This window comes from Culex quinquefasciatus, chromosome 3 (genome assembly GCF_015732765.1).
Source record: "Culex quinquefasciatus strain JHB chromosome 3, VPISU_Cqui_1.0_pri_paternal, whole genome shotgun sequence".
NCBI lineage: Eukaryota > Metazoa > Arthropoda > Insecta > Diptera > Culicidae > Culex > Culex quinquefasciatus.
The window spans coordinates 112,691,293-112,705,302 of record NC_051863.1 but is presented as its reverse complement, the minus strand read 5'-3'; the positions used below and the strand labels follow the sequence as shown (position 1 = coordinate 112,705,302).

The window sequence follows — 14,010 nt, the reverse complement described above, 5'->3', positions numbered from 1 at the left end:
GAGAACGATTGGTTCAGTCCTCACATTGCGCAAAGCGATTCAATTTTCCATATAAATTTGTATGGGAAAAACCATTTTTTTAAATTTTGACATTTAAAAAACCCACGTTTCACGCTGTTCTAAAACCGGATTCATATTCGGATGCTATGGAAGATGCTCTACAACTTTCCCGAAGAGAGTATGGTGCTAGCTTGCTCCTGAAAGAAGATACAGCGTCCTCAAAACTCGTCTAAAACTTGATTTTCGAGCAAAAAACACGTTTTAGACGAGTTTTGAACACGCTGTATCTTTTTATAGGAACAAGTTACCACCATACTCTCTTCAGGAAAGTTGTAGAGCACATTTCAGAGCAATCAAATATGAATTCGGTTTTAATATAGCGTGAAACGTGGATTTTTTAAATATCAAAATCCAAAAAAATGGTTTTTCCCATACAATTTTATATGGAAAATTGAATCGCTTTGCGCAATGTGAGGACTGAACCAATCGTTCTCAAACTTTGGGAAGTTGTTTAGGACCCCAAAAGGAACTGAAAAATTGCTGTGCTCACTAAATTTGAACAACTTTATTTTTTCCCATACAACCATATTACACCCTAGTGCCCAGCCGGACAGAAAATCGGGTAATGTTCAGATTTGAATTGGATATAAAGTTCATTGCCGGCGGGCAGCGCATTCCAGTCGGTGAAATTTGTTTTGGATTTAGCAGCAAAAGAACACCAGGAGTGTTGAACAAAAAGATTGCATTTTGCGCTGATTGACGCGATTTTAATGGTGATGATGAAATGGGTAAACAGATAAAAACAGACCATCCTAACAAAAAAGCGTGTGTTAATCCTCTTGTTGGTGTTGATTAAATAGCCAAATGATAGTGTTTTTCCTGCTTTCATCGAAAAATTATTGTACCAGATGAAATCCTCACACCTGCAGAGATTATTTTATGAAAAACAAAACGAAAAAAAAAAAAACAACAGAAACGCTGAATGCAGTTTTTCCAATCACAGACCAATTGCAGTAATGTAATTGAACGGCACCGGAAGATGAAAATTGGATTTTCCTTTCTCTATTTCACCCCTCGTTGACTGCATCGTACAGCAGACTATAGTGGTAGTGGAAGGTATGGTTTTCAAACAACCGAGTGAGAGGATGTTGAACACGCTTTTTCGGTACTGTTTAAAAGGGTGCATTCAAATATTACTTGGCCAACAATTTCATTTTTAGACTAACTCCAAACGTTTACATCAACAGATCTAGAGTTTTTGTTTTTTAAATAGGTCCTATAAACATAAGAGAGACAATACTTTATAGAACCTTTAAAAAACTCTAGACATGTCCATTTCAAATACACAAATGCTTCAAAATCTGGACTCCATGCGCACCAACGTTTTATGGTTTATCGGTGGGGATAGCAAACATTGGAAAAAATAAAACTCGAAATAACCATTTATTTTTTTGCAGAGTATGATGTTCTAGGTCCAAAGCGTCCAAGAATACAGATCCTGGAGTCTACCGCCATAACAACAAGATTCTACAAAGTTTACGATTATGGTTCATATTCAGTGAGGGTCTCATGGACACTTTGGAGGACCCAGAACATCCCAAAAGTGATCCACATAGCTCATAGTGCCAGAGACATCACTGAATATAAACCATAATCGAAAACTTGGTACAATCCTGTTGTTACGGCGGTAGACTCCAAGATCTGTATTCCAGGACACTTTGAGGACCCAGAACATCTCAAAAGTGATCCAAATAGCACATAGTGTTCCCAAAGAGTCATAGGGATATCACTGAATATGAACCATAATCGGAAACATGGTAGAATCTTGTTGTTACGGCGGTAGACTCCAAGATCTGTATTCCATGACACTTTGGTGGACCCAGAACATCCCAAAAGTGATCCACATAGCTCATAGTGTTGCCAAAGGGTCCCAGAGACATCACTGAATATGAACCATAATCGGAAACTTGGTAGAATCTTGTTGTTACGGCGGTAGACTCCAAGATCTGTATTCCAGGACACTTTGGAGGACCCAGCACATCCCAAATAGCACAGAGTGTTGCCAAAAGGTCCCAGGGACATCACTGAATATGAACACCCAAAGGAAACATATATCTCAAAATCTGCAACATTGGATTTGCTGCAGAAAATGTCATATTTTATAACATTTTTTGCAGCAAGCCCGTAGATCATTTTTGCCCGCGTGTAAAAATTTCAGCGATCTGCAGTTCTCACCAACACATATAAAGCTGGCCCGTCCCCGAGCAACACTCCAAAGAGAAGCATATGTTGGTGCTCTTTCACTCACTTTTCATCAAGCGTCCATGGCGCGGTGGTAGCGTGTCGGATCAATAACCAAAAGTTGGTGGTTCAATTCTCGTTCTGCTAAGTGTTTTTGGTGAAATACAATCAAAAGCCGTCGGTAATGTCGATAATTGTCGGTAACGGGCAAAAATGTCATACTCCTATATCGCAAAAAATGCATGAGGACAGATTTCATGCAGATTCTGATATACTTTCATGCCGCCATGCATCACAATCATGCGACTGCCAGTTGGGTGAACCATAATCGAAAACTTGGTACAATCCTGTTGTTACGGCGGTAGACTCCAATATCTGTATTCCGGGGCACTTTGGAGGACCCAGAACATCCCAAAAGTGATCCACATAGCTCATAGTGTTGCCAAAGGGTCCCAGACACATCACTGAATATAAACCATAATCGAAAACTTGGTACAATCCTGTTGTTACGGCGGTAGACTCCAAGATCTGTATTCCAGGACACTTTGGAGGACCCAGAACATCTCAAAAGTGATCCAAATAGCACATAGTGTTCCCAAAGAGTCATAGGGATATCACTGAATATGAACCATAATCGGAAACATGGTAGAATCTTGTTGTTACGGCGGTAGACTCCAAGATCTGTATTCCATGACACTTTGGTGGACCCAGAACATCCCAAAAGTGATCCACATAGCTCATAGTGTTGCCAAAGGGTCCCAGAGACATCACTGAATATGAACCATAATCGGAAACTTGGTAGAATCTTGTTGTTACGGCGGTAGACTCCAAGATCTGTATTCCAGGACACTTTGGAGGACCCAGCACATCCCAAAAGTGATCCAAATAGCTCAGAGTGTTGCCAAAGGGACCCAGGGATATCACTGAATATGAACCATAATCGGAAACTTGGTAGAATCTTGTTGTTACGGCGGTAGACTCCAAGATCTGTATTCCAGGACACTTTGGAGGACCCAGCACATCCCAAAAGTGATCCAAATAGCTCTTAGTGTTGCCAAAGAATCTCACGGACATCACTGAATATAAACCATAATCGGAAACTTGGTAGAATCGTGTTGTTACGGTGGTAGACTCAAAGATATGTATTCCAGAACACTTCGAAGGACCTAGATCATCCCAAAGGAGATCCAAAGGGATCGAAGTTGTGCCAAATGGTCGCGAGGATATGGTTGGTAATAATTAAATTTCATTTGCCTGGAAAAATCGTTGTTAGCTTGATTTTTATTCAAAATTTTCTGAAGTTTTCAAATTTCAGGTTTTCACGATGTCCTACACCCAGAACTGGGCATCGGCATACGAGAGAATAAAGAGCACGATTCGGTAGTAAAATGGTACTGTGTGCGGACGGAGAGTATAAATCCCGAAATTACCGAGAGTACTTTACTCATGGTTCATTTTCCAAAAAAGTTCATCTATCAAAAAAAAAAAGTACCGGTACCGAGACTCGAACCCAAGACCTTCGACATATTGAACCGTGCCTTTGCCGTATGGGCCACCATGGTTCGGTGACTAAGTGGCGGTCGTTTGTCCATACAAGCCACTCATAGGATGAACTGTTCCAATGAACGAATGAACACGCGAGAGGATTATACTCTCGCAATATAGCACTTTCCTCACGTTTCTTTTCGTGAGGACTATCCCCTCGTTCTTTAACTTTGGGTGTAGGTCGTCAAAAAGGCCATGAACAACCACTCAAACCTCTTTTCCTAGGTAGAGAAACTCATAAACTACAACTTTGCTGAACAATGTTGTGTGTTTTGAGCACTGTGTGATTTTATACAACCGAATTTCGGTATGGGTCATATATGACCCATCAGGCCTGAAAGGGTTAAATTGAGAATATGACTTAAATGAAGAATCATTGGGATTTCGTAATTTGTCGGAGAATTTTCAAAATGTATCAATTGAGCAACTTTCTACGAAATCGGCCGATTTCGACCATTTTTATTTTTTGTATTTTTTGATTTGGCTCAAACTTTGTTGGGGCCTTCCCTATGACCAAATAAGCTATTTTGTGTCATTGGTTCACCCATACAAGTCTCCATACAATTTTGGCTGTGGTCCATACAAAAGTGGTATGTAAATATTCAAACAGCTGTAACATTTGAGTGAATTTTCTGATCAATTTGGTGTCTTCGGCATAGTTATAGGTATTGTTGAGGACTATTGAGAAAAAATAGGTACAAGGAAAAAAAATTGCAGATTTTTTAATCAACTTTTTTTTCACTAAAACTAAATTTCCCAAAATAAGTATTTTTTGATTTTCGAGATTTTTTGATATGTTTTAGGGGACAAAAATCCGCAACTTTTGAGCTATAGAGAAACATGGTCAAAAAATTTGCCGCCGAGTTATAAATTTTTGAAAAATAGTGATTTTTGGAAAAAATCGAAGTTTCATGCAAAAACAAATTTGATGTTATTTTTTAATGCAAAATTGAATTTGCAATCGAAAACTACTCTACAGATTTTTTGATAAAGAGCTCCGTTTTCAAGATATAGCCACCGAAAGTTTGATTTTAGCGAAATATTTGCAGTTTTTCGATTTTTAAAAATAGTGACTATGAGTGACCATTTCTCAAACAATTTTATTTGAAAAGTTCAGAAAAAATTGTCTAAGAGACATTGAAGATTGGACCTCGGGTTGCTGAGATAGAGCCACTTTAAGAAAAAGAAACACGAAAATTTAAGTTTTCTAAGTCTCACCAAAACAACCAACCATTTTCTAATGTCGTTATCTCAGCAACTAATGGTCCGATTTTCAATGTCATAACATGAAACATTCGTAAATTTTTCCAATCTTTTTTAAAAAAAATATTTAGAAATTTTTTTAATCAAGACTAGCTTTTTAAAATAGCCAAACTTTGAATATTACGACCATTTCAAATGCTAGTCTTGATTTAAAAATTTTCAAAATATTTTTTTCAAAAAGATCGGAAAAATAAATTAATGTTTCATGTATTAACATTGAAAATCGGACCATTAGTTGCTGAGATATCGACATTAGCAAATGGTGGGTTGTTTAGGTGAGACTTAGAAAACTTCAATTTCCGTGTTTCTTTTTCTTAAAGCGGCTCTATCTCAGCAACCCGAGCTCCAATCTTCATGTCTCTTAGACAATTTTATAGCAAATTTTCTGAACTTTTCAAATAAAATTGTTTTAGAAATGGTCATTCATGGTCACTATTTTTAAAAATCGAAAAACTGCAAATATTTCGCTAAAATCAAACTTTCGGTGACTATATCTTGAAAACGGAGCTCTTTATCAAAAAATCTGTAATGTAGTTTTCGATTGCAAATTCAATTTTGCATTAAAAAATAACATCAAATTTTTTTTTGCATGAAACTTCGATTTTTTTCCAAAAATCACTATTTTTTCAAAAATTTATAACTCGGCAGCAGATTTTTTGACCATGTTTCTCTGTAGCTCAAAATTTGCGGATTTTTGTCCCCTAAAACATATCAAAAAATCCCGAAAATAAAACAAAATACTTATTTTGGGAAATTGAGTTTTAGTTGAAAAAAAAAGTTGATTAAAAAATCTGCAAACTATTTTTTCCGTGTACCTATTTTTTTTCTCAATAGTCCTCAACAATACCTACAACTTTGCCGAAGACACCAAATTGATCAGAAAATTCACTTAAAAGTTATAGTTGTTTTTATATTTACATACCATTTTTGTATGGACAGCAGCCAAAACTGTATGGAGACTTGTATGGGTGAACCAATGACATAAAATAGCTTACACAAAGTTTGAGCCAAATAAAAAAATACAAATAAAAACCATTTCCGGTTTTGGTAGAGAATTGCCCAATTCTATTTTGTTTAGTTATGTTATAAAAACATTTTGCATGGATTTGCAACACCTGGGATGTTTTAGTCCATCCGAAACTTCCGGAAAATTTGTGTAACAGGCTTACCAAAGAATCAAGTCGAAACTTCAAAAGTTTGACCACGGATCCTACCCAGACTACTTCAGTGAGTGTACAGTACATTGTTCTAACAACTTATTGGGATGATCTTGGTCATCCAAGGACTCCCTGGTGTTAAAATCTGTGGCTCTACCGCCGTAACAAGCCGGAGGTCGACGGTTTTTTTTACCCCGGAACATATCCGCATAGCTTTAGTGAGTATGGTAGACTACTTTTCTGATGAGTTGGGATGTCCTGTGTCATCCAAGGACTCACTGGAGTTAAGATCTGTGGGTCTACCGCCGTAACAAGCCAGAGGTCGACGGTTTTTGAATTGATTCATGAAGGGATTCTTTATTTTGCTCTTTCTTTGAAAAAAAAAAATTAACTGCCGTTATCTTCTTTTTGTAAGAAAGGCTCTATCTTCCCCAGGTGGGATTAAATCGGGTTTTATTCACCCAAATTATTATTTTTCTGCAAGTCATTTCATTTTAACATAATAGGTGTATAAAAATTTAGTTCAAATGTGCTCCAATTTAATAAGACCCATACTGTTTACATGCGCCGTACTAGTGTGGTCCTTCGATGGCATTATTATTATTATTTTTTGTAAACACTTAAAAACATTTGAAATGTCGTTTTTGAAACATTCGTTGCATTTGATTTTTTTTTTGTTGATACGCAGGTCACCAAACAAATAAATTGAGTTTTATTATGTCGGCTAAAAACACAAAAATTAAACATTTGCAAAAAAGCAGAAACTCAAACCTTAAAAAAAGTATAAGTAAAAACCAAAACGAATTTCAACAGAAACCAAACTCCTGACCTCGGAAACCCATTAGCCGTTGGATGGCGGCACTTTCGATTAACAGCGATCTTGCATTTAAAAATAATCAATACCTGGCTGTGGTTTGCTATCACATGACCCTCCCCCTCACGGCATCGTTCGGAAATCAACCTGTTTTGTGATGGTGGCGGTGGTGGCGTTCTCCACTCCATTTCCTTTCAATCGAGCCGTAAGTTGTTATGAAATCCGTAAAGCAACATTTGCATAATTTCACCTTTCACTTCTCATTCATCCAACCGTTGCCATAGAGCAGAAGGCACAATTCAGAAGGCATTCGGCGGTCGGGTACTCCCACGTGCTCAATTTATGCCAAGTTCAGACCGTTGAAGGCATTCCCGGAATCGGATCGAGGGAGGTTTTTCCGCTTTCGTTTTTATCTTCCGTCGATATTTGCCGAAGACCCCGGAAGGTGGCAACAAATCGATCGGGCTTCCCTCGAAATGAATTGTTTAGTGGAAATGAAATTAAATTTTGCTTCAAAAAATTTCCAGCATTGTTCACTGCACCGTCGTCGGCTGGGTTGAATTTTTATTCACGTGGAACTTTGTGCCAGACGAGGCGTGAAATCCTTCCCTTAAGGTGTACAACACACTCACGGAAAGTGGTGTTGCGAGGACAAAACGTGAGGTGAAAATACGGCTGCATATTTGTGCTTTCAAAGTTCATGAATATTTCATAAATTTACGTTACGATATCTCGAGCTTTGAGACACAAATACTCCCCCACTTCTTCTCCTGTACATGTGGATTTTGGGAGGCAGGGTTCGACTACTTCCCAGGCTGGTACTTTCTCGTAACTAAGATAAAGTTAAGAGGAGGCTGTCGAACGGCGAGGGCGCACACTTGCTACGCGAAAAGATAACCACTTTTCCGAGGGAGTTTTGCCCAGATTTCAAGTTCTGAGCTAGACAGCTGCCAGCATTCTCAAGTTTGAACTTGCTGGCGTGTTGAGTTGAATCCAGCCCCTTTTGCACCGCCGGGAGAAGGTTTAAAGGCAAGTTTGGAAGGCGTGCCCGATCTAAAGTTTGCTGTTTGCAACGTTGAAATGATGGACTTTTCCAATACAAGTTGTGAATCTCAAAATCTGCTATTTAATAACAAATGTAAGCTATACCACAAATGAATAGCTAAAGTTCCTTTTTAATCAGTTGTCTTGTCATTATCGTCATGATTGATGCATAAAGTAAATATTTATGCAGTCATTTTTGTATATTTTATTATTTCTCATGAATGATTCAACGGTCGCAATGTAGTAACATCATATCAAATTTCTATTTTCCAGAGCTCGAGCCCCCAACAACTGGCCGTTCAGTAACCACCAGGCGCCAACAAAACACTGCGACTATTACCTTTAATAAATAATTACCATTCCAAAATATACACCATTCGACACAGTCAGCAAAAAAGTGCGCGGTCTGCAACACAAATTTCACCCCCTCTCTCTCACTCTCCTGAACTGTAACTGTAATTGTTTTCATTATAATTAATTAACATTCCCTTTTTACTTCCCGGTGAACCCCCTTTCCCCGCACCATATAAAACCCAATTCGGAAAATTGAAAACTCTTCAACATGACCGACCACCACCTGACCTGAACCGCATCCCCAACTCCATCATAAAGTCGAGGTGCACGGCACAGGTTGCATGATGTTCATTCAACTTGAAATTCTACAACATTAAATCATTATTTAATTCAGGCGGAGGCAGCGCAGCCACTATGTGTTTAACAGTCCGAAAAACTGGTAAATGTGCAATCCACCAGTAAAATCAACACTCAAACTTGCGCAACAAAAAAAGTGCCGCCAACTCACTTTTTGTGAATGAAAAGCTTCCGGCTCCGGCGGTAACGAGGCAAGTGAATTGTGAAACTTCGACACTCAGCAAAGAGAGAGAGAGGAAGCTCGCCCGAAACGTTAAAATAATGTTGATAATACACACCGTCAAGCTCATCCTGATCACGCTGAACATTCTGCCGACGCGGTTCACCCACCGCAACGTGCTGTTTATGATCTATCTGGGGACGCTGGTCACGCACGGTGAGTAGAACGCAATGGGGGTGATTTCACTGACAATTTTAAGGGTCATGTTAAAGGTTCGCTTTAAATTCATAATGTCCTTATTTCCAACACAATGAACATATCAGTAAAATAAACCTGACATGACATTGACCTTGTCACCTGTCGATTCGTTATTAAAGCTCAAGAGTGCTAAACAGTTAACAATTGATAGCTATGATGATGATGGTCATTCAAACAGAATAACATAGAACTAACAAAGCTCATTATTTTGCATACCGTTCCAATGTGTAGTTGAGTGCGAGGTAATTTGGTAACGGTAAAAACAACAACGCATTGTAGCCTTTCAAACCAGACTTATCGTTTTACACGTTAGTAGTTCTTTAAATTTTCGCAAATCATTTGACAATTATTGTATTGCTTGGTTGTGAGTGACAGGAGATTATAGCCGCAAAGCTACCCTGCCGTTTTACGGCGATATGATGTATACGCCATTGAGGTGATTTTGCTGTAGACACGATTTTCTGTTTTTGTTCATTTTTTCAATTTAAAATGACTAATTTAAGGTCTGCTCTGTAGAAACTGTTAAAAAGTACAATAAAAATGTGGCCCCTACAAAATTTCTTGTTTTTTCCTATTCTTTACGATTTTAAACCACAAACATCATTTGGCCGTAAAAATAGCAATAAAAAATCACTACTTTTCCTGCCCAATGATGTATGTATACATTGCTCGATCAAAGCTGGCTTTATTTTTTGTGCCAGCTATTTTAATAGCTGAGTGGATCCCGTAATGCATTGTCCACGTGGATACTTTAAGGGGGAGGGGAGTATTAGGGAGCGTTCTTTTATTACGTAACGCAGTTGGGGGGAGGGGGTTCGGATGCCGTGTTACGCTCCATACAAATTTTTTAAAATTTGTATGGAAATTTTGTTACGAGGGGGGGGGGGGTCTAAAAATCCGATTTTTTGCGTTACGTCATAAAATAATGCTCCCTTAGCGATTGTCTATGCTCCATAAACACATTTTTTGCATGAACAATTGTCAGCAAGGGAGTTGGGTGAGTCTAGAATTTTCAAAAAAGTGTCTACGTGGATGTGGATAAGGCGTCATCCATTGAGTACGTCACATTAATATCAGCCAAAATTTACTGCACCCCCCTTTGTCACGATTTCTCTATGCTTTTAACACGCAATGTCGCGCTTGCTCAAAACCCCCCTCTTCCCTCAGAACGTGACGTAATTTATGGATGACGCCTAATGGACGTCCCCTGAAGAATTAAATTGAAATAATGTATTAAAATATTGCCCAGCCTTGATTTGGTCCCAAAAACTTCAAATCAACATTCAAACAGTATTGAATTTGACTTCTATCAATTGTATACATACATCATGATGAGTAAAATTGGCGTATACATCATTGTTTGTTTGCTTAATAAAATGGGCCCCAGAGCAGTTTTTTGAAAAATTCTTTCGTCAGGAGGTAGCTTATAAGATTCTTTATCAGACTGTACAATAAAATTGAAAATGTCCAAAATGGCGTATACATCATATCGCCGTAAAACGGCAGTACCGCGGTCTAAAAATAAGCAAGCTGAACTGAAATTCTACGTTGATTTGGCTGTCAACTTGATTTGATTTGAATATTTTCCAAAAAGTCAGCTCAAAACTCAAGGCAACCTTTGACAACAACCCAAAAATTTGTTCTGGGGTTTTCATGCGGCTGTCATGCGACCATTATCTTGCGGTCGTATCACCGCACGTGAACTCTAATTATTGACGCCAGCAGTAATATTAGTATGTTATTTAAAAAGATACAGTCCAGACTCGATTATCCGAAGTTTTGATTATCAGAAGTTGGATTATCCGAAGGTTTGTATGGGACTTCAGATAATCCAATCATGAACAAACAAATTTTTTGTCGTATTTTTTTTTCAATTTTCTTAGGCGTCATCCACAAAGTATGTCACGCTCTAGGGGGGAGGGGGGATCTGAGCAAGTGTGACATTGCGGGGAATAGGAACATTTTTTCCAGGAGTTCTACAAGAGCTCTTCAAGACAGCTACAGCATAGCAGTTTGGACCGCGGTAGGATAAAACTCTCTTTCAAGTACTCTTCCAAACTCCTGAAGAAGTTTTGAAGAGAATTTTATCCTACCGCGGTCCAAACTGCTATGCTGTAGCTATCTTGAAGAGCTCTTGTAGAACTCCTGGAAAAAATGTTACTTGGGTAGGGTGGGTACGTTTTTCAAAAAGTTCTCCGATCAAGTTTTAGTATGGTTCCCCTTGTAGGGCATGCCCATAGGAGCTCTCATGCCAAATATCAGCGCATTTGGTTGTAAACTGGCTGCGCGCATCAGGGTTAAAGTTTACATGGAAATTACTATGGGAAATTTTGACTTTTTGTTCAAACGCTCCTACAGGTCTGGGAAAATCACGCGCAAACTTCTGGTATGGTCAGGCCTAAGGGTAATGGTCTGCAGAACACTTTTCCTGAAGAGAGCATACGGATATGGAGCTGGCGTATCGGCAAACAATCCGATGTCTCCGGGTTTCGGACCAAAATTCAATCGAAAGAGCGCATCAAAACCTCCAATTTAGTAATTGGATTTTTTTTCTGGGACAATTCCCCGCCGTGCACGATTTTTTTAACATTTCTGAGAAAAGCGTTTTTTCCAAAAGCAAACCTTAAACCTTTCTTTTGTAAGAAAGGCAAACATGCTTTTTTCTGTCGCCATCTTGGGTATAAAAGTCCTAAATCCCTTTAGGGTAGTTTAGGGGTCATACTTAAGTTCGACAATCAAAAATAAGACAACGAATAGAAAAAAAATGTTTGAGATTCGATTATCTGAAGTAAAAATTTGCCAAGGCCTACGGATAATCGAGTCTGGAATGTAGTTACAACTAAAAAAAAGTTTTATCTTTAGGCCGATGCAAATATTTAAAAAAGTTTTTGTCCCTGGGCCCTGGCCGAGGTCAAGGGGGGGGGGGCAAAAAAATAAAAAAATATAAAAATTTAAATAACAAGCCATAGTCTTCACATTTAAATGAAAAAAGTGTTTTAAAATGCATTTTAAACTAGTTCAGTTGTTTTGCAATCATTAGTTTTCAAAAAATTAAGATCTGACAAAAACAAAAATTGTATCGAAAAAAAGATATTGCATCGAAAATTTTCAAAAAATCTTAAGATTTTTTAATAAGCCCAAACATGCTAAAAATGGTTTTAAATGCAGGAGAATGTATTTTAATTTGATTTCACCTGGTTGCACTTGAATTTTCATTGACATTTTGAAGTTTATTGTAAAAACTTTTTTTTGCCCCCTGATTTTTCGGGCCAATTTTGAAGAAGGGGGGGGGGGGGGGTGAAAAAAAACTTTTAAAAATATTTGTACCAGCCTTATTGCAAGTTATTTCACAAAAAGTTTGATTCCTAAAAAACGTCTTTATTTAATTATTGATTTTTATTTATGTTTACGTGCCTCCAAATACATTTTTTGAGCTATTGTGCAGGATGTTGCAAAATCTTGTTCCAGAGATATGTTGTTTTTAAATGTAGTTTTTGAAAAAAACATTAATAGGCTAAATAAAATTTTCAATTAAAAAGTACTTGAACTTTGGAGTTATAGTCACATGAAGATAAAAATTTTAGTAAATTTTATAAGTTTTTGTCTTCAAAAAAACCTTATGCAAGAAAGTTACTCTTGAAAGAAATATTCTTGAAACACTGGACGATAGGTTTCTGAGATACAGCCGAGTCGATGAAAATGAGTTTTTCTAATTACACTTACAGTAATTTTCAACTGACGATTTCTCGGAAAGTGTGAGCTCGATTTTAATGTTAGAAAATTAAACTTGGTGAATATAATGATCTTCAAAAAAATGATTTAAAATCAAGTCTGGAAATTGAGTAATAACATCTATTTTTGAAATTTTCTAAAGTTAAAATAGTTTCATTTTTTAGCATCGAAAACTGAATGAATAGATTCCGAGATATCGAGAGTTGAAAACAGGGCTGCGGAGTCGGGTCATATTTCAAGCGACTCCAACTCCGACTCCAACTCCAGCTCCGGCTTTCCACAAATTGTTGACTACGGCTCCGACTCCGACTCTGGCCTACCAACTCTAGCCGATTCCGACTCCAGCTTTCCAAAATTTGTTGACTCCGGCTCCGACTCCGACACCTAATCTGTATTTTAAATATTAAAAAAAAACTCATTTTCAGCACAACAATTTTCTGAGTAAATTTGAATTTTGTTGTTTGAAAAATTGAAACATTTCATTTAACAACTTTAAATTTTTATTCCTTTTTATAAGTAATAAGCTTGCTATACTTACTTTCAAAAGTTTTTTTTCAGCAAGTTTTCATTTACTGATAATTTCAGAAGAGCAGATTTCAATAAATTTAACTGAATTCAGTAATGAAAAATTGGTGCGCAGTAACTATCAAAGATACCCTGGTTTTGAAATAAACAATTTTAAAAGTAACTATTTTTTAAAGCTTTTTTAAATTTATTTGAGAAGACGTACATGGACATTGTGTGATCCAGCTCAGTACACACTTTAAACATACAAATCATGAGAAAATTATAATTTTTTATCACATCTCATAATTTATGGCATTTAAAAAACTAGACTTGTTCAACGATATTATTTAAGGATCAACACTTAAAGAGTTTTGTAGAGAAGTTGTAAACATTGGGGTGATCGATATATCTAATAAATTCAATGACTCGTATATGCAAAGTTGCATATGAGCAATTCTCTTTGACATCGGCCAAACATTGAATATTACTCCCTTTTGAAATGTTAGTCTTGATTTAAAATTTTTGAAAATATTTTTTTTTCGAAAAGATCGAAAAATTTCACGAATGTTTCATGGTTTAACATCGAAAATTGGACCATTTGTTGCTGAGATATCGACAATAGAAAATGGTGTTTTGTT

General features: G+C 37.3%; 1 protein-coding gene across 6 annotated transcripts in view; it reads left to right on the top strand.

Annotated features, from left to right (window-relative positions):
• The window catches only part of LOC6044194 (lachesin), a 270,727-nt gene that overhangs the window by 37,574 nt on the left and 219,143 nt on the right, over nt 1-14,010 (top strand). For 2 of the 6 annotated variants that reach the window (XM_038260581.1, XM_038260579.1), the window contains exons 2-3: nt 8,338-8,519; nt 8,753-9,091. In XM_038260581.1, the coding sequence (XP_038116509.1) occupies nt 8,977-9,091 (115 nt within the window). In that variant the 5' untranslated portion in view covers nt 8,338-8,519; nt 8,753-8,976. Of the gene's footprint in view, nt 1-8,337; nt 8,520-8,676; nt 9,092-14,010 lie in introns of all 6 variants that reach the window. The other 4 variants (XM_038260583.1, XM_038260584.1, XM_038260580.1 and 1 more) reach the window with 3 other exon arrangements.